Source organism: Siphateles boraxobius, unplaced genomic scaffold (genome assembly GCF_051911475.1).
Source record: "Siphateles boraxobius isolate OS27281-9 unplaced genomic scaffold, OSU_SipBor_1 6, whole genome shotgun sequence".
NCBI classification, from domain to species: Eukaryota; Metazoa; Chordata; class Actinopteri; order Cypriniformes; family Leuciscidae; genus Siphateles; species Siphateles boraxobius.
In genome coordinates, this window is record NW_027509186.1 from 36,012,844 (window position 1) to 36,032,500 (window position 19,657).

Consider the following 19,657-nt stretch of genomic DNA (forward strand, 5'->3'; position numbering starts at 1 on the left):
GTGACTACACCTCAAGACATTGTTCAGATGTTGTATTTCAAGACTTTTGTCAGGTTTCTGTCATTAAACACTCTTGTGTTTAGGAATAATTTCTTATGCATCTCATCCCACGCCTCCGTTGCTGATTTCAAAACGCCATTTTAGAGCTCGTGACAGAGACTTGAGCCACTGATAGCAGACTAATGCAGTTATTAATGCAGTTATTAGAAAGAGAGAGACAGATTGAGTATGTCCGGCAGCAGCGTCTCTACTAATAGTGAAACTGTAAGTTTATCTGCTTCAAGAACAGCGTCGTTATTCCCTCGCTAGTGAGAAACGTCATGTAACTTTTCAGTTGCTAAACTATTTCACTGATAAAAGAGCAGCGACGACAACAAGTTTCTGTGTCAGTGTGTGTTTGCACAGAGTGGGAGAAAGAGAGTATGGGCTTTCCGTACATAATAAAATGTAATTTTGTGGCTAAAAAACATGGAAGTAATTTGCCATTTTAATTCTATTGTTTACTGTATTTATTGGTTTGCTCAGTGTCGTTGTGGGTTCTTGTTCTTTTGATGTTGTCGGCTGTAAGGACCTTTGAAATAACTGAAAACATTTGCTGAAGTGATCTGGAACTGTAATGCGGTCGAGACCTGGCTGGATCTACTTTATCCGTGCGTTTCCCTGAAAATAACTGCACAACTTAGAACGTTCGTCAACCAATCAGATTCAAGCACTTAACATCCCTGTAGTAGAACATAAATGGAATGTTGGTATAGTTCTGATGATCATTGGGTCTTAGTAGAATTAAATGAAAAATGTTTTCATTTGAGACGTCCAATTTTTTAATAGTATTCTTGAGAACTCTTCTGAAACTCTAAAGAAGACACGTGAGATTCCTAGGGTCTATTTCTCAGAAGAAACATCTGAAAAATCTTAATAAAAAGTCTCCAGTTCCTCTCCAATTAATAACATTGCTTCGTAGGAGAAATATGATGTATTAAAGCTGCAGTGTAACATCTCCACAACGTCATCAGATTGTTCGAGTTAAAATTGGTGTTTTGAGATGGTTGGGAAGATATCAGTCTACAAATTACTTAAATATAATCATCTCTGCATCCTGAACAGGATCATAGAGGAATCGTCCGCAAACTCACGTCAATGCTTGAGTCAGAAGTTGACATATCGACCTGCTCAAACAAACAGATCAATGTTTTGCATCAGATTCACAGTATTTCACTCTTTTGACTGACCAACTTATATCTGAAAATTGAAATATGATCAAGAATTTTAACTCAAAATTGCAGCTATGGGCAAGACACCACTAAAGACGTTTATTAAACCCTTGGTTTTTACTGATTAGCTGAACTTGACATCACAAAACAAAACGTGAGCTTTATGATTTCGGGAGGGTTGTAAGAGACACCCAGCTGATTTTCCCAAAGCTCTTCATTTCCTGGAGCTCGAATACGTGCAGCGACACAAAACTGCCGGAAAAATGTGTGTGTGTGTGTGTGTGTTGTAAATCCCAATATAACAAGCAACACCTTCCCTTTGCAACCAAATCTAATGAGGATAATAATAACAAGATGTTTGCTAGAGCTGCTGTTTCTGTGTATTTTGTGAGTTTTGTGTGCCTGAGAATCTTTGATCTTGCTTTCAACTTTGCGTTGACCTGGTTGACATTAAGATGATTAGATGCCTCTGCTTTCATCTCTGCAGGGAATCACTGCTAACTAGGTTTTACCACCTCAAGTTTGATTTGAATAAAAAACAAATACAGGAGCAATTAGTAGACATTTTGCTAAAAACATATTTTAGCGAGTGGCACAACAGGGTTAATATCATTAGCTAAAACAAAAACTATGAAAACATTTTTGCTAACTGGAATACAGCTGAAATAAAAATATAATTATTTGATGAAAAACGTAAACTTATTTTAGTTTTTTGCCAGCATTATTTCTTTTTTTCATTTACTTTAAGTTGAAGCACTAAAATGTATGATATAATAATAATAAAAGTTATATTTGAATAAAACTAATAAAAATAAAAAAGCACACAACAAAATCACTCACAAATAAAAACTAAAAGAGGTGCAAAAATAAAAGCTATTCAAAATATGTAAAACTATAATAATTTTTTTAATAATATAAAAATAATTCACTAAAGCAAAAACAAGTTTTATGATTTGGTGTTGATGTGGTGTTGTAGTCCAGCCTATAGTGGAATCTCATTGGTCCGAAATCCAGTTGGTAGAACAGTAAATATATAAGTACAGTGCCTAGCATAAGTGAACACACCCATGCTAAAGTTGACTAAAAAGAGGAATAAAAAAATCATCTTTTGAAAATTGATCTTAATGCCTTAATTTAAAAAATTAGGAAAAATCCAACTTTTAAGGACACCAATTTTCTTTGTGAATGAATAATGTATTAAATTCCCATAGAGGCAGGCAGATTTATATTTTTAAAAGCCAGTTATTTCATGGATCCGGGATAATATGCATCCTGATAAAGTTCCCTTGGCCTTTGGAATTTAAATATCCCACATCATCACATTCCCTTCACCACACCTAGAGATTGGCATGGGGAACTTTCCATAAGATCATCTATCCTCTGTAAAGTACAGAGTAAAAACCAAATATGTTCTTAACATTTTCACTTTGAGCGTAAAAACACACATTACCAGTCACTGAAAACTTGAGGACACAGCTGGCTGATTGTCCGCTTGCAGTAACACACACACTGCTGTTCAGATCAGGAGCTGCGCTGAAATATATCCTAATAAAATGCATGCTAAAAGGCAACTAGTTAAAAGTGAGAATTGAACCCTAAAATAAAGTATTACTAAATTCTCAATTAAGTTACATCTTCTTTAATTAATTCCATATTTACTTTGTGCCAAAGGCTGTCTAAATATATGTGAGCAAAATTCTGCTAAGCTGGATGTAAATGAAAAGGCTTATGTTGTGTATGTGGGCACAGATAGTGCCAGAATGGACACGCTTGGAAAGACCGATTGGTGCAATGGTCGATGACTCACCGGTTGGGAGTATTTTTAGCACACACACACACACACACACACACACACACACACACACACACACACACACACACACACACACACACACACACACACACACACACACAAAGAAGAAGCTTTTAACCGGAGTATGCAGGGGAAAAAATCTAATTACTCTCTTTCTCTTTCACATACATGAACAAACACACTTGCTCCAACAATAACAAATGCTAGACAGACAGACAGACAGACAGACAGACAGACAGACAGACAGACAGACAGACAGACAGACAGACAGACAGACAGACAGATAGAATGACAGATGGATGGATGGACAGACGATAGATAGATGGATGGACAGACGATAGATAGATGGATGGACGGATAGTTTTTTGTAAAAAGTTGAGCGAATTCATTTTGTCTGTGAGTAAATTCAGCTTAAATGAGAAATACTGAATTGCTCTAATTGATTGGAACTTGTTGCTCAAGCATAGAACAAGCACAGTTGCCATGGGTCCAGATGTTGACAGCTGGTGTTGCTAGGGGTTTCGGCTGACTGACACCTGCGTCAGTCCCACTGATGTCACCGCCCACTTTTGTTACTAGGACAATAAGAACACTGCAAAATGTGTTCAGCATGTGTGTTACTTATTGATTTTGAATCAGAACAAGGAAGTTTCTCCGTGACATGGTGCCAGTGTAATCAATACACCCTTACTGAGTTATTAAAGCTGTTTGTCTTTATATGATAGTGTGTGTGTGTGTGTGTGTGTGTGTGTGTGTGTGTGTGTGTGTGTGTGTGTGTGTGTGTGTGTGTGTGTGTGTGTGGTCACTTGACTCTTTGCTGAGAACAAAACCCTTGAGGAAATTATCTATTCAACACCAGCTTATTTTATCCTGATAGAGTGAGAGAGAGAGAGAGAGAGAGAGAGAGAGAGAGAGAGAGAGAGAGAGAGAGAGAGAGAGATAACAACAGTCAGTCAAAATTCAGCCCAACCAAATTTTCAAAGCACAAGAAGAAAATGAACTGACTTATTGGACTGAAACAACACAAGTAAACTTGAATGTAATTTGGCCCTAAACAGAGATTAAACAACAGCAGAAAACCTGAGTACAGTAAAAGACGGTAAACTAAGAAAAATAATGTGAACGTTTGAAGAAGAATTCTATCCTAAATTTTAAATTATTAGTCCTAACTTCAGAAACACCCAAAACATCATAGCAACAGCATAGCAACACCCTGGCAACCATCTACAACACCAAAGCAACATGACAGTGATATTACTCAATAATCTAGCTTGGTTTGTCACTGCCCCTTCACACGTATATTGCACTTTTTTTCTCTTTTCTCCTCATTAAAGCTGATTTATATTCAGCCACACACACATCTGACCTTTGAGTCATTGCTGGCAGCACAACACTGTTCTATCATCCCATCCTCTCTCTCTCTCTGTCAGACTGATGTTCTCTTGTTTCTGCTCTCTACGGGCACCTCCCAGTGTCCTGAGATTACCTGTCAATCAGAGGGTCTTGAGAGGTCACGAGTGTGTCACCAGCGTCTGCGTTAAACACACACTTTAATCACAGTTCAGTTTTATGGCTCTTCTCTGTTACCTTGAGTGGTTTCCTTTTAATTCTGGATGCCCAAAAGCTTCCCTGAAGCCACACACGGTCCTTTTACATTTCCTTTTCTCTCTCAGAGTCTCTCTTTCTTTGTCTCTTCATGTCTGCTGAGCTGCGATAAAGAAAAGTGCCCTTGTTATGAGAGGCAATCATACGGCAAACAAAGAGAATCTATCTGAAAGATCTCCAATGCATTATCCCTTCAAATAATTTTCACCATTTTAAAACATTAACATGCAAGTATCTCAAAGCAAAGATGAATTTCAAGTCATCCGATCAAATTGCATAAATGAATTATAAGAAAAGTTTACACACAAATGAAAATTCAATTTACTCACCCTCATTTTGTTCAAAACTTGTATACGATTCTTTCTTCTTAGTCTTGGCTGCTCTTTTTCATATAATAAAAGTGTTAAACTCCCAAATGGACCAAAAACACAATAAGTAGTCTACACATATATAATGTGCTATTTCAAGTCTGCTAAAGCCATTATTTTTGTGAACAGTGAACAAAACTTAAAATTAAACAATACGGCAGCTCTCAAATTTAATTTACGTTTCACATATAAATATGGGAAGTAAAGTCAGATCTCGTCAGTTTGAATGAAAGTTTTGAAAACGTTTTTCTTTTTCACATTTTGGGTGAACTATTTTTAATTTTTCACTAAAACCAAAAAGTAATGGACAGAAATACACAACAACAATAACGGGAGGAGGATTACAGCCAAATGAATAGAGATAGATGTTGACAGATGATTTATATCCCTTAATATCCATTACATTTATTTTTCCTTTCTGACGTGAAGTGTGTGTGTTTTCCTGATAGCATCTGAACTGATTAAACATCCATAACCCAAACAGGAAACTACTCTGCTTTTAATGATTGCGTAGGAGGCATCATGGGATATGGAGTCCATTTCAACAATGAAACGGATGGAAATATTGATCAATAATTGAGAAGAAGGGGAAGAAGAGAGAAAGACAGCACAAATGAGACGCACACAGGACTTGTTGGCTCAGATCAGAGCGATGATCTGCTGTTGTGTGTGTGTGTTGTGGAGGGGAAGTAATTAAATTGTAATGCGTGTTGATCTGTTTAGAGTCCCTCAACAGGCTGCTGCACTTTCCTCAAGATACTGAAACCAACGAGCTTCTCACACACATACATAAACCAACTACACAAAACACGAGACAGCAGAGAGGGAGAGGAAGAGAGAAACAGGAGGAAGTAACTAGAGCACAAGACTGACTCACAAGAAGTAGGCTATCAGCCGACTGCTGACACACAATACGTCTGTTGATTTTACATAGGCCTCCATCTTGCATAACATGTACGATTTTTGCTTTTTTTTAAGAGAGGGATACAATTATAAAAATAAAAACATATCATAAAATGGCCAAAAGAAGCTGCATAACAAATAAGTGGAATAGGCCTTTAGTCGTAGCAGAGACTATTTATTTGGAGACATTCCACTTCCTCGATCCTCGAGACAACTATATAGTGAAAACCCGTAACGCCCCGTAACATGTCCCGCCCCTCCCGCTGGAAAGCCAATCGTCTGTTTTTAACAGTCAAGGCGGGAAACATTTAAGCCTATCGTCTGGTTCCACTTACGCATGCGCACAGTTGAGGTTTGCGACAGAGGAAAATACGTTACTGTTTGAAAAGGCGGCAGATTTGACATGCAGTGTATGTGTGCGTTGTGTAAATATCAGACTTACCAAGTCTCCCAAAAGTTCCCGGAGTCTCCCCCATATTGATAGCGGCTCCCTGATGCCCACAAATTAGTTAAAATCTCCCGGAATCTAGAGCGAACGAGCAAGAGCTCGCACATACTGTGCTTCAAACCGTGTAGTGTGCGCATGGCAGAGTGGGAGAGAACCCTTGCGCATGCGTACTAAAGTATAACTTGTGGGGGAAAAGGCGTTTTAAACCTTGTTTTGGGGCAAAGTCATCAAAGTTTTTCAGTGATTTTTATCATATTTTACTGCTGTTTCTATACATGCAGTTTTTATGTCCCGGTGACCAGTGAAAGTGCAGTTCTGACACTCTGCCTATTCATTTAGATAGGAGCCTGGTCTTGTTAGTCCGAAATAGCTGCCCGGAGGCGTTGCCAAGATGGCGGCCGAGTGGCATGAATTGCCTAAAAGGACTTTGGTCGTAGTCATTATCGTAAAATAAACACCAATCAGGAGTTTATTTAGCTATAGGCTAATCACTGTCTGGCTGTACATTGTCTCTCTACATACAAAAATGTGGTTGTGAAATATTGAACTGAGACAAAATTATTGTGTAATTTTTATTGTGTTAATTTTAATTAGGTATTAGGCTACTGAGCATACATTTTACTCAAATATAATACACTTATGGTGCTTGTATGTTTCGAAGACACTAGGGTAGAACCGGGGTGAAAGTAACACTGAAAAGTAACAAAGCGTTTTTGTTTTTGAAAGTAACAAAGCGATTTTCTCAGAGCCCTGACTACATTTGCATTTCAAGCTATGACAGCACTTTCAGCACGCAGCAAGTGGCCAAGCTGCTAAATATCACGTGATTTCATCATCGTTTCCCGCCGTTAGGTCCGGAAAGCTGTTTTCGGGTACGGTAAGTAAATTACTGAAGCCAAGCGGTACTTTTTTTCGATTTACAAGTTGTGTTTCTTGTTTCATGTGTCACAGTAATGATCAATCTACAGGTTATAATATTTAGTGCTGCAACACATGATAAAGTTAGCCTTGTCAAGAGTTTTTCGGTATAAAAGCAATTTGGGTTTAAATGTCAGGAGTTCCAGACGGGACGAAAGTAACACTTGTTATTTTTTGTCCCGCTGCTGTTTACGCATAGATACAGCTGGATGGAAACATGACTACAGTTAGATTATTTTGAGAATTCATGAATTTATCTTATTTAGTTTAATTGTCATATTGTTCATACTGTTGAATGTTTTATAAAATGGATTGACATTGACAATAAAAAAATATTTTATTTTTCTGGTTATTTTTTAAACATTTGATGAAACTGAAATTTAAAATGAAAATGTAATGTAATAATTATTTTGCAAAGATAAAGTACAAAATATGTTTGCAGTTACATATGAACAAAGTCATAGTCAGGTATATTTAATGATAACCAGAGTAACACAAAATAAAAATCTAGCTTGTATTGTATACACCACACTTATGAGGTATTGACCACAGCAAAAATATATCTCTGTCTAAAACAATATCTTTTAAAATGACGTTTTTTCTGAAAATTTTTACTTTTGCCCCTGCTCTCCCCTAGTAATGAATTTGTAATGTAATTGTAACACAAATAAAATACACTTTAACATCACTAATAGAGCATGTAATCCCTACACAAAAATATACTTAAAGTAGGCCTAGGCTATACGTATACTTGAAGTTGTACCAATTTAGCACACAAAAGTACACTAAATACACTTAAAGTTATGCTTTACTACAATCTAATTACAACTAAAATTTAGTTTAAAATTAGTTGTTCCAAAATAGCACACTTCAAGTTAACTAATCATAACACACTCCAAGTAACGTTATAGCCTACTGCAACTGCATTAGTCTGGCTGCAAGTATACTTAGCATTTTTTTTCACCAGGGAAAGCTTCGCGTATAGGCTGCATTACAATGTATTTATGAATCGCTATAGCAAGACGAACACTGTAGCAAACACACTAATTTCTCTGAGGTACAACCGATAACTGATAACGCAAGATGGCGACGTTTGTATGAAACGAGAGCGCGCGAGTTAGTGGTATGGTACGTCGTGAAAGTAGCGCTACTATATTTTGAATATAAGCCGACAGATGTTCATGACCTTATTCAGAGCAGTGCCATGACAGGTATGAAAGCGAGGCTGTGAGGGATAAACTTACCGTGTTTTCAAGGGCATCCGGTGTAAAAAGCGAGTTCTATCACTTAAAATTCTCCACAGCTTATGTTGTCTGGATGTTTTTGTCTACTGAAACTTCTTGGAAATATGTTTTTGCAGTGTTTCGTCAGCAGAACAATACAACCCACTGAAGAGATACGTCTATCGCTCTCACAGCCCCGCATTCATTACCGTTGAAATCAAAGATGGCGGTAATGTGAATAATGTGTTGTGTTAAACGACTTTGTGTTCTCGTACGTGATCATCCACCGCAGCGCTACCACAGTATGGACGATATTGAGAAATCTGACCACTGAATGTCGCGATTGACCAATCAGAATCGAGTATTTCAGAAAACTAACAAGAAAAAAATTATTACTTGATCTGAACAAGTTCAAAAGATTAAACTTTCACTTTTTGATCATAGGCTTCAAACAGGCTGCAAATAGTCACTGACGAGGAGGTAAACATGACGCAGCAATTGTGTGGCAATTTACCAGTAGCTTACCTATGAACAGTAGGCCTATCATTTGTGACAAATTTGGTATTTTGTTGTGTGGAATATATCTAAATATCAGAGTCAATGCATATAGGCAGAACTCAGTTGCAAAACAAAACGCAATTTACAATTTTGCACAAACTAATTAGTACAACTGTAAATACACACAATTTTACCCAAATGAAAATAGCAACTTTTTTGCGTCTCTTCCATAGGAGCACAACAACGTTTGCTCTGATAGAGCGGAAATGTTTTGTGTACGTGTCCCAGTGTGGGAGGCACGGTTTGATGCCCAGATACAACTGAGGATTCAGTGAAAATCAGGATAACATTCAGCGCCGGGGGCCATGGGAAAACAGATAGCAAGAAAGGAGTGATGTATGACAGATAAACAACATAATCTCCCTGAAATACACACAAAAACTAAATCTTACCAGTTTATCATGTTCTCAATCTCTCCGTTTGTCACTGCACAAATGATATGAATGATGCCTCACATTGTTTCATGAGAACATAAACTGTAAATACCTGACATTAATTGTAGGGTGTTCCTGTGATATTTTAAGCTATAAGCTGTTTTGTCTATTTAAATGTGTTTTTTTCCTACCACAAGCACTACGCAGGGAAATAAACAGGAGAAGAAACGTCACAAGAAGATGTGTCGCCGCTGAAAGGTTGCACATGCACAAGTGTGTGATCTCCTGTGAAGAAACCTTCAGAGAAAATAACTGACTGGATTAAACAACAACAGACGTTGAGTGTGGGTTTGTATCTTTGTGTAGGTGGGACAATGTGAAACAGTATGAAAATTTTTTTTGGATTGATGCATTGCTTTGGCAGTTCCCTTTTAAGAATGTTTTGGGTTCAAAACAAGTAAAACTAATCAACCACAGCCAACTATAATTTCAACTCAATGAGAGTAATGCACTTACAGTGAATTGTTATTTTGTCATTCTGTCATCATTTACTCATCTTCATGTTGTTGCAAACCCGTAAGAATTTTGTTCAATCTTCGGAAAACAAATGAAGATATTTTTGATGAAGTCTGAGAGCTTTCTGTTCCTCTATTGACAGCTACACAACTGACACTTAGACGCTTCAAAGAAAATGTGTAAAGAGATCGTAAAACTAATCCATATGAATTGGTTTGGAATGAAATGAAGATGAATTATTAATGACATAATTTTCATTTTTGGGTGAACTAACCCCCAAGACAACATCAGTCTTGTGGCAATACTTTCAAAACAGTGAGTATTTAACATTTATTTCGAAACAAAGCTTTGCCTCATCCACGCAATTTTAAGAGCATTACTGTAAACACAATTTAGTTGTTTTTACAAAGAGTTAGTAAGAGAAACTTGACAATTTTCTGTGTTAATCAACAGAATGCTTCATTTTTTTTTCATGTACTTTAGATCTCTGGAGATTTTTTCTGTGCATCTCAGTGGCCAATTGAACCTTTTCTGCAGGATGCTATGAAGCCTTGGTTATCTTTGATAGACTTTTGATTTGATTTGTTAAGAAAACATCAGCTTTTATTACGCTAATGCTGGTGCCAATTTATCTGCCTGTTACCTTTTATTTCATTTTGTTGCATTGTAACAAGCTTTTGCTTTCTGCTAATGTGCATGTTGCATTATGTATGTTTGCGTCAAACAAACTAATGCAGCTAAACCCAAAGTTACTAACTATTTGCATATCGTGCATCCTTCAAAACAATGGAAAGCATCCCAAGATAACAGAGGCTTAATGCAATCCACTGAAACAAGCAAAAAACAGCAGCTATATAACATTTTGGTGGGGCTCAACAAAATGACGTGAAAACAATGTTTCCAATGTGAGATTTGCTTGCACACATCTATTTAACAAAACATTACAGAGGACTTATGCCTTTTTTATCCCTTTCTTTAGTTTGTAATGTTGCCGTTTGCGCATGAAAAAGCTCTGCAAAGTTAAAAATCAGAAAAGTCCCTCCAGCAGGAGTTATTCTCTATATCAGTGTCACCGTTTCTTCCAGGAATGAACACTTCACAATATACCCAATTTAAATAATTACCGCCCACTGGATATGCGAAATAAAGGGGCGGGACCTGGTTGAGTTAGTATGCCGTGTCCCAAATGGCATACTTTGAATGCACTTTCACCTCTTGTCACATTTATCACTTTAGGTTTCAGAAGGGTGCTCGATATGCGTCCTCGATGTGCACTTCTGCCAAGCCCGCGTCATGAAAGTGTGGACTCAACAGAAGACCGCAAGGGTTTATGGTGCCGTTTGTGACAGGGCCGTAGTGTGTTAAAACTCGAGGTTATGGTCAGGGCATTTCCCAAACACACTCGAAGTGGTTGAATAATCTATAATCTCCAAAACTTTAATCCAGCCGACCAATCAGGGCACAGTGTGCTTTTCAGAAGGAGGGGCTTCATAGAGGCAGGAACTAGACTGAGCATTACTGACAGACTGGGAAGAGAGGAGCTGCAACAACGGAGAATATGGGGGAAATAATGTTTAATGTTTAAACATTCATCTTGAAAAAATATTCTAGTAGAGCCCAAGAGAAATTTGACCTTAGAGACTTAGAGGCTGTTTATTTTTGAACTCCTTCCACCTAGTAAGCAGATAAAGCAGCACTCCAGCTCGAGGCCGTCTCAAACCACACGTATGCAGACGTGTGTGTGTGTGTGTGTGTGTGTGTGTGTGTGTGTGTGATGCTCTGTGTTTCTCTTACATCCTCTATAATGTGATTCCTCTCAAATATGATTGGTCCTCTAAAATATTCAATGCATCCGACACGCTGTATTCAGAATCTGCTAGAGGAAAACAAACAGCTTTTAGCCCATGTACACACTTACATAACAAAAGAGGTAAATGGAGCACACACACAGGATGCCAACAGGAATTGTTTACTGAAGCCATAATGTGCAGGACACAGATGAAAATAAAGGCGCAGTAACAACAATGGTGCACCTGCTGATCACACACACACACACACACACACACACACACACATCTGAACAGCTTAAAGCTTTTTAGACACACACAGAGGAACTGTATTACTGCTCCTGTACAGAAGAGAAGAGAAGTTGAGATGAGACTTGATGCAATAAAAGAGATGAAAGTAAATACTTGATTGTAGTTCATTCAGCATCATCTTGCTGAACACTATGTGTGTCTGAGTGTCTGTGTACAGTCTGATTCTTGATGCTTCTGTCTTGTGAATGATAGTCAGCCTCCCACAGCAGCAGAGTGGATTTCTGAATGAATGAGTCTCCCTCCGGTTCCTGACACACTGCCAAACACACACTCACTTGAAAATGAGCTGCCAGCCACACAGAACCAGAGCCAACAACGAACCCTGTCCCAGACACACGTCAATTCCCATCAAAACACCAACTCCCTTCCTGTCTTCCTCTCCGTATCTCCCTGTCTCACACACTCATCCCTCTCCCCTCCTCTGCGGCTCCGCTGGTGACTCATCGTTCGCCAGACGCTTTACAGATGAAGTGAAATCAACATGACCAGAAGCCCAAGCCACCCGGTTCTGACACACACCAGTAACAGACGTCTGTGTCCATGTGAGAAAGACAGAAAGAGATGCATTCTTTTTACCGTACAGCTCATTTTCAAAATGCTTAAAAGGATTAAATGGCTTTTTTGGCACAAAAGCAGCTATTGTGTTCCCCTTGATCAAATAAAAGACGAGCTAACGAGATCTCCCAAGAGCATTTTAGAAAGCTCTTCAATGATCGACTGTTATCATAATATCACAATCAAACTGGAGAGCTTCCACTTCACATGATAAGAGGAGGTCATAATGAGTGAGTTCTCTTCTTCACCGGGGGCCCTTTGGCACTGAAACCTCTGATCAGAGAGGTTGTTAGGCGCTCACCTGCTTCTTTACAAACCATCACCATGGTAATCACAGTTTGCACCAAAATATACTCATGCAACTCTGAACAAAATTCCAAGTCTAATTGCTGATTTTGAAGTTAAATCAAAGTAAAGCCAAAGTTACAACAGTTTGTAGGCACATTGCACTTACCCTGTTAAATTTGATTAATTTTAATATATGTGGGTGGGTCCCACACACGAACATGTTTTGTCTTGTCCCCACATGTTTTGGTCCACAAGTGATGTTTTTTGAAAATGTAAAAATGAGGAAAGTTCTCTGTGATGGGTAGGTTTAAGGTTAGGGAATAGATTATATACAGTTTGTACAGTAAAAAACATTTGTGTGTGTGTGTGTGTGTGTGTGTGTGTGTGTGTGTGTGTGTGTGTGTGTGTGTGTGTGTGTGTGTGTGTGTGTGTGTTCACAGGTTTTGCGTATGTTGTTTCAGTGACGCACGAATCAGATGGCGTCTCTTATAACGGGCGGAGCTGTCCGCGGTGCTGACGAGAGAGATATTCCGTGCTCGTGCACAGCCATAAACACACCGAGAGCGCGAGAGAGATGCGCAACGCACTCACGACTCCCCGTTAAAACAGACCGAAAGCAAAGGTAAGAGGGCTTTTGCCTCTGAACACTCGTGTGCGTTGTTTTTAACGGAATGCATCACTGCTATGTCTGGTTTGTCTCTTTAGAAACGTGTGTAGACTTTATTCTTTATATCAACAACCTGCTGCACGCAACCGTGAGACGCGTAAAGACGCGTTCGAACAAGACGCGTTCATAAACAGCACGGAAGTTTAACAAATGTATGCAAAAGTTCGGCCGTGTATCTTTTATGAAAACCACGTTATTTTATTCCGCAATTATTTTTATTTAAAAGCTTACTTTTGCTCGTTTTAATTGGTCAAATACATTAATGTATTAAATACGTTCTTTCCTAATATATGCTTTAGGAAAAATATCCATGCTAAAGTTCTACACGCATTATTTCCACTTAAAAGCTGTATAACATCTAACAGATTGAAGCATGTAGGGTGGCGTGCTCCGGTCTCTCTCGTCCTCCTCTCAGTTTGACGGCACTTTGCGGTTCAACAGCAGTGCGGATCCGCGCACTGTCTCCCGTAGCAACGGGGTATGACTCATTTAGTCGTAGCAGCAATTTAGAAACTAATGAGATTTTCAGCGCAAGCTGCACGCGCGTTCTCTCGAGTGCTCCGCAAACACTCATCAACAGGCTTTTAACAGATACACGAGAGAGAGAGAGAGAGAGAGAGAGAGAGAGAGAGAGAGAGAGAGAGAGAGAGATCTACGAGTGGAGACTGTGATGGGAAATGTGACATTGTAAACAAGACTGCAATAAGGAAAAGTCATCCGAATTACATTCTGTCATCATGTACTCACCCTCATGTCTTTTCAAACCTGTATGTCTTTCTTTCTTTCCTCTGTGAAACACAAATTAACTGATTTTGTCTGTACATTGAAAGTGAAAAACAATGACTTTCACTGTATGGACACCGAGACACAGGTTTGGAATGACATGCAGGTGGATGATGACTGAACAATTTCTGTGCATGAAATCGTTAGTGAATATGTGTTTGTGCATGTGCTGATACTCTCAGAACAAAACTGGTGCAGTCTTTTCAAAAGATACACCCTTTGTACCTTATTTAACACTAAAGAGTGCATATGATTACCTTAAAGGTAAATATTAATAGCTAAATTGTAAGTTTTAATGCCTTTTTAAAAGGGTTCTACCCTAGGGAAAGCATTTATCTTTTTTTTTCATGGAAAAACTGTCTGACTCACTATCTCTCATCTTTCCCTCCCTTCCACTCTCAGGTAAAACATGTCGTCATCATCGAGATTCTGTGCAACAGGGGTGTTCGTCCTCCCCTCGCTCCTCCTTCTGCCTCTTTTCCTCTCTCTGGTTTTTGGAGTTCAAGGAGCCACACTAAGAGAGCATCGTCTCAGTGGAAGTGAACCTGTCTCTTATGGACCTGCGTCCCAGATCCGCCCTCCTCCGAGTGCTGAGATGCTCAGAGCTCTACGATACATCCAAAGCCTCAGCCAGAGATCCCCCCCACCTGATTCCCTTACCGACGAGCGTCAACCAGATCAAGAAGAGGATGACATGGAGAGCATTCGATCCATGCTACAATTGGCAGCGCCAGGCCGGATGGATAGAGGCATGGAGGAAAGAGAGGAAGAAAGAGACAACACTCAAGAGTTGCTTCAAGCCGTGCTTAAGACACTACAACAAACTGAGGAACACAAGGTGCCCAAGAAGGTCATTGCAACCCAACCTCAATACACCATCCACCCCTTGCCAAGGCCAAAACAACAACTTGAGGTGGAAACGTCAGATGAGAACTATGGCAGGACCTCATGGGCCAACCAAGATAGCCGGAGACGACACAGGCAGTATCCAATCATGTTTGAGGATCCGGAGGATCAGGAACAGCCACTCAAACGGACCAATGAGAATGCGGAAGAACAGTACACACCCCAGAAACTGGCGACCCTTCAGTCTGTGTTTGAGGAACTGAGTGGGATCTCCACATCTAAGGCCAACAGCAAACGAGAGGATGGTGAAGATGATGAGGAGGATGATGATGATAATGACTTGTACAGGCAGAGGAAGATGGCCTTGGAGGACATAATGGGAACAGACGAATGGGAGCCTCTGGAGGAGCAAATAGAGACTGAAGAAGAAGAAAGAGAGAGGCATGGTTTTAATCGTGACCTTGAGGATGAAGACCAGGAGGAAGACGAAAATTATGTCAAAAGATCAAACCAATCCAGCTGGAAAAGGACAGGAAAAGAGGAGGACCCTGAGTACATTGCAAAACTTATGGACTACTATCTTCTCAAAGTCCTTGAAAAGAAAGAGCAGGAGCAGCAGAAAAGACAAGAGGCCAGCAGGAGCGAGCAAGAAAGCAACCGAGAGATGGAGAAAAAAGATGTGGATGAAGTCGAAGATGATGATGATGAGGAGGAGGAGGAGGAGGAGGAGGAGAGGGAAATTAAGCCGATGCATAACACAATCCCCGAGTCTTTGTCCCAGATAATCAAACTGGCACAGCAGCTTCGGATCCCACCAAAGGAAGTCCTTGACCTTCTTCAAAAGGAGAATCAGAAGAATTTATTGGGACAGTCACGCACGCCCTACGCAACCACTCACAACACACACAAGACTTTCTCCACAGCACCTCATCGAGTTTCACCGCTCGAGACATCGGAGAGGAACAGAGTCGCCCAGGACATCCTGAGCATCCTTGAGCTGGTTAATGCAGCACAGCAAGACAACAGACGACCAACGCAACCCAACGCGTCACGTTATTATGAGAGGGAAACCAGCAAGGATGATTACGACAACACCGCTGGCGAGGAAGACGAATTGGCCAGTTACCTGGCATCCGAAATGCTCGCACAGGGACAGAGACGTGCACGTCCAATGCCATTGCGCAACGTGGATCAACCCCAGTATGGAAATCTGGAACGTGCCGTCCAGGACTACTTCGATAAAAGCGCGCCAGAAAAAAGAACGGCGGAGCACGAGAACGCAGACATCGGATTAGATAACAACACAATGCTGAAAATCCTGAGGTTCCTGGAACCGGAGAGCGACAACACCGACGAAACAGACTCTGAGGAAAAAACAGTCCCTGAAATGTAGATGTGTAGATAACCATTATATTCATTGTTTGAATTGGCATATAATAAAGTATTTTGAAACAAATATATTCCCTAACTGCGTTTAGTCAATGTAGTGCTGCAGCTTTTCTCATTTGTCTTCTGTATAGCGCAAAATAAAGAGTATTTTAGTAAACCTGATTAACTTCTTTCTTAGTTAGTGATAAGAACATTGTAAAAAGTCACCGGCTTTACCTCTTCAACATATGAACACACACAGATGTTTTCCCTCTTAAAGGCGCAGTTATGTTTTTTTTAGTCAGTCTCTTGTGCGTGTGATGAGGTCATGTGTGATGTGGCAGAGGTAAATAAAGCATTTGTTCACACTATGGTCCTCTGTTTGTGTAATGTGTCTCTTACTGCCGAGCAACCTTGGCAACCTTTGCATGACAAGAAATCATTGTTAATATTGTTTAAAATCAAAACCCATTTAGACGTTATTTCAGCATACATGCAACCATTTTCTAGAAATAAATGAACTATTTAATTCAGTTGGACAATTGACGCTATTGAACACACATGAACGCCACAATGTCATTAATACGAGTGGGAAGATCAGGATTTGGTTCTCAAAATTCACTTTTACATGGCGTTTGAACATAAATGTGTGTTGGCAGTGTGTGTACACAACCACCCTATAATGATAAAAATTCACCCAGTGCTTTTTTTAAAATCATCATAAATCATAAGCACTGTCTCAGAACAACCCGTTCTCAGATTCGGGGCAATGTGACGTACTTTTGCACAAATGAAAGAGAGAGCGCACGCTTTATGACAGCTCATCGAATTGTTTTACAGATATAAAGTTAATTAAGCACCCACTTAAAAGGTGTGTATATATTTGTTTACTGTTAGTTGTAATGAGTGTTTTGTGTACTTCGCTGTGTTTGTTGATGATAATGAAAAGGAGAGAGAGTGAGTTTATGGATAAGACTTTAATGTGCACTTCTTGTACTGTTTAATCAGCTCTTAGGGTGATTCTCTGAAGTAAAACTGACGCTTCATCTTTTGTGTGATGTACAATAAACTTCATTAAACTCACTGAACTCAGTATATTTTTGGCCATCATTCACTACAACTGGTTTGTACTAATAGTGGATAAAAGCAAGATGAAAAAAAAAACGTACCGTAATTAAACTAGACTACGGTATACCTGTTCTATTTCTATACAGCATTCACTGACTCTGTGGGCGTTATTGTCCGACTCTGGGTCGAAATGAACACCTGCTACTGAGTGTTTCTGATTTGATATTATCAGATGAGATTGTCCTGCCACTGAGCGCGACGTGTTGTGCCGAATTATGACCCCCGCCAAATTATAACCCCCCTAGTATTGGTAGGTTTAGGATTAGTTGTGGGGGAGGGGTTAGGATTAGGGGTGGAGTTAGGATTAGGCAATCAGGTTCTGACTTCAACGAGTGGGGTAATAATTTGGCAGGTAAATGCAGCAGCTCATTTGCATTTAAAGGGATACACACTAAAACAGTACGTTTTTAAAATGGCCGCGTGAGGAAGGCTACATTGTCATGACTTTCACGCGCGCACGAAACTACTACGATCATGGTACCACAATGTTTTAGTTTCATGAAAAAATGAATACCAGATCATTTAAGAATACAGTATATGATGTACGGAATATTGTTCAGTTTTATACAAAACAGAAATACGACAAATCGAATATCATACGGCCAAATATCAATGCAAAAAAAAAAGAAGCTTGAAAACTGTAACAATGTATCTTACAAGTTAACACGATGTAACCTTGCTCTCACTTGAAATGTGTCCCCACATTAAGTCCTTGAAATGTGTCCCCACATTAAGTCCAAAAATGAAAATCTTGTCAGTAATTACTCACCCTCATTTTGTTCCAACCCCGTAAGACCTTCGTTCATCTTCGGAACACGAATTAAGATATTTTTGATGAAATCTGAGAGCTGGATCACTCCTCTATACTAGTCCATATGCTTCTTCAGGGATTGAAACTTGCCAGCCCCGAAAAGTTATTAAAGACATCGTTAAAATAGTCCAAGTGACTACAGTGGCTCAATCTTAAGTTTATCAAACGACGAGAATACTTTTTGTGCACAAAAACAAACAAAAATAACGACATTATTTCAACTATTCATTTCCCTCTCTGTGGGCCTCGAGTCAGTTCACTAGTGTAATAGTGTACGCTTCTGTTGTTGTACGTCACACGCATCACACACATGACCAGCGTCGGCCAATAGTGAGCCTACGTGTGATGTAGCTCTACGCTATCACACTAGTGAACTGACTAGAGGCCCATAGAGAAGGAAATAAAAAGTTGAAATAAAGTCGTTATTTTTGTTTGTTTTTGTGCACAAAATGTATTCTCGTCACTTGATAAACTTAAGATTGAGCCACTGTAGTCACTTGGAATATTTTAACGATGTCTTTAATAACTTTTCGAGGCCGGCAAGTTTCAATACCTTAAGAAGCCTATGGAGGAGTGATCCAGCTCTCAGATTTCATCAAAAATATCTTAATTCGTGTTCCGAAGATGAACGAAGGTCTTATGGGGTTGGAACAACATGAGGGTGAGTAAATACTGACAGAATTTTCATTTTTGGGTGAACTATCCCTTTAAATGTCCTTGATTTTGAAGTTTGGGAACCCTTTATTTAGCAGTGATCTTGTCAGGCTTTTCTATTTACAGCAAAGTTAGCTAATTCCCTTCCCAAAATATTGCAATATAACAATATAATATGTAGGCTAACGATAAAGTTGACAGTTGCTTCATAAATTAATTAAAAACATAAAAAGCAAAACACACCTGATGCACATTAGTTGTCCATTTACTATATATAGATTTACAAACCTTGCTGTATTTCTGTGTAGTCAATTAAGACGTACACCGCCATCTTAATCCGCCGAAAGTGATTTGACCGTAAACACGACTTCCCACCTCGTAAATAAGAACTTCTCAGGAGGACTTGAACGCACCAAGAGTCGCAGCAGCACGAGTCAGATTTCATTTATCACGTGACGAGAGTATGGAGAGATGACTGACAGGACTGAGCGTCATTGATAGCCTATTATCTTGTGAAATGG

The 19,657-nt window shown here is 39.4% G+C and overlaps 1 protein-coding gene across 1 annotated transcript; it reads left to right on the forward strand.

Moving 5' to 3' along the window:
• Window positions 1–13,337: 13,337 nt before the first annotated feature.
• Window positions 13,338–16,914, forward strand: scg2a (secretogranin II a). Its single transcript, XM_077207026.1, has 2 exons — window positions 13,338–13,501; window positions 14,732–16,914. Exon 2 carries the CDS (start codon window positions 14,739–14,741, stop codon window positions 16,566–16,568), a length of 1,830 nt encoding a protein of 609 aa, XP_077063141.1. The 5' UTR covers window positions 13,338–13,501; window positions 14,732–14,738; the 3' UTR covers window positions 16,569–16,914.
• Window positions 16,915–19,657: the final 2,743 nt, after the last annotated feature.

Coding starts and splice junctions, on each gene's coding strand:
- scg2a (XM_077207026.1), top strand. CDS start 14,739: ATGTCGTCATCATCGAGATTCTGTGCAACAGGGGTGTTCGTCCTCCCC.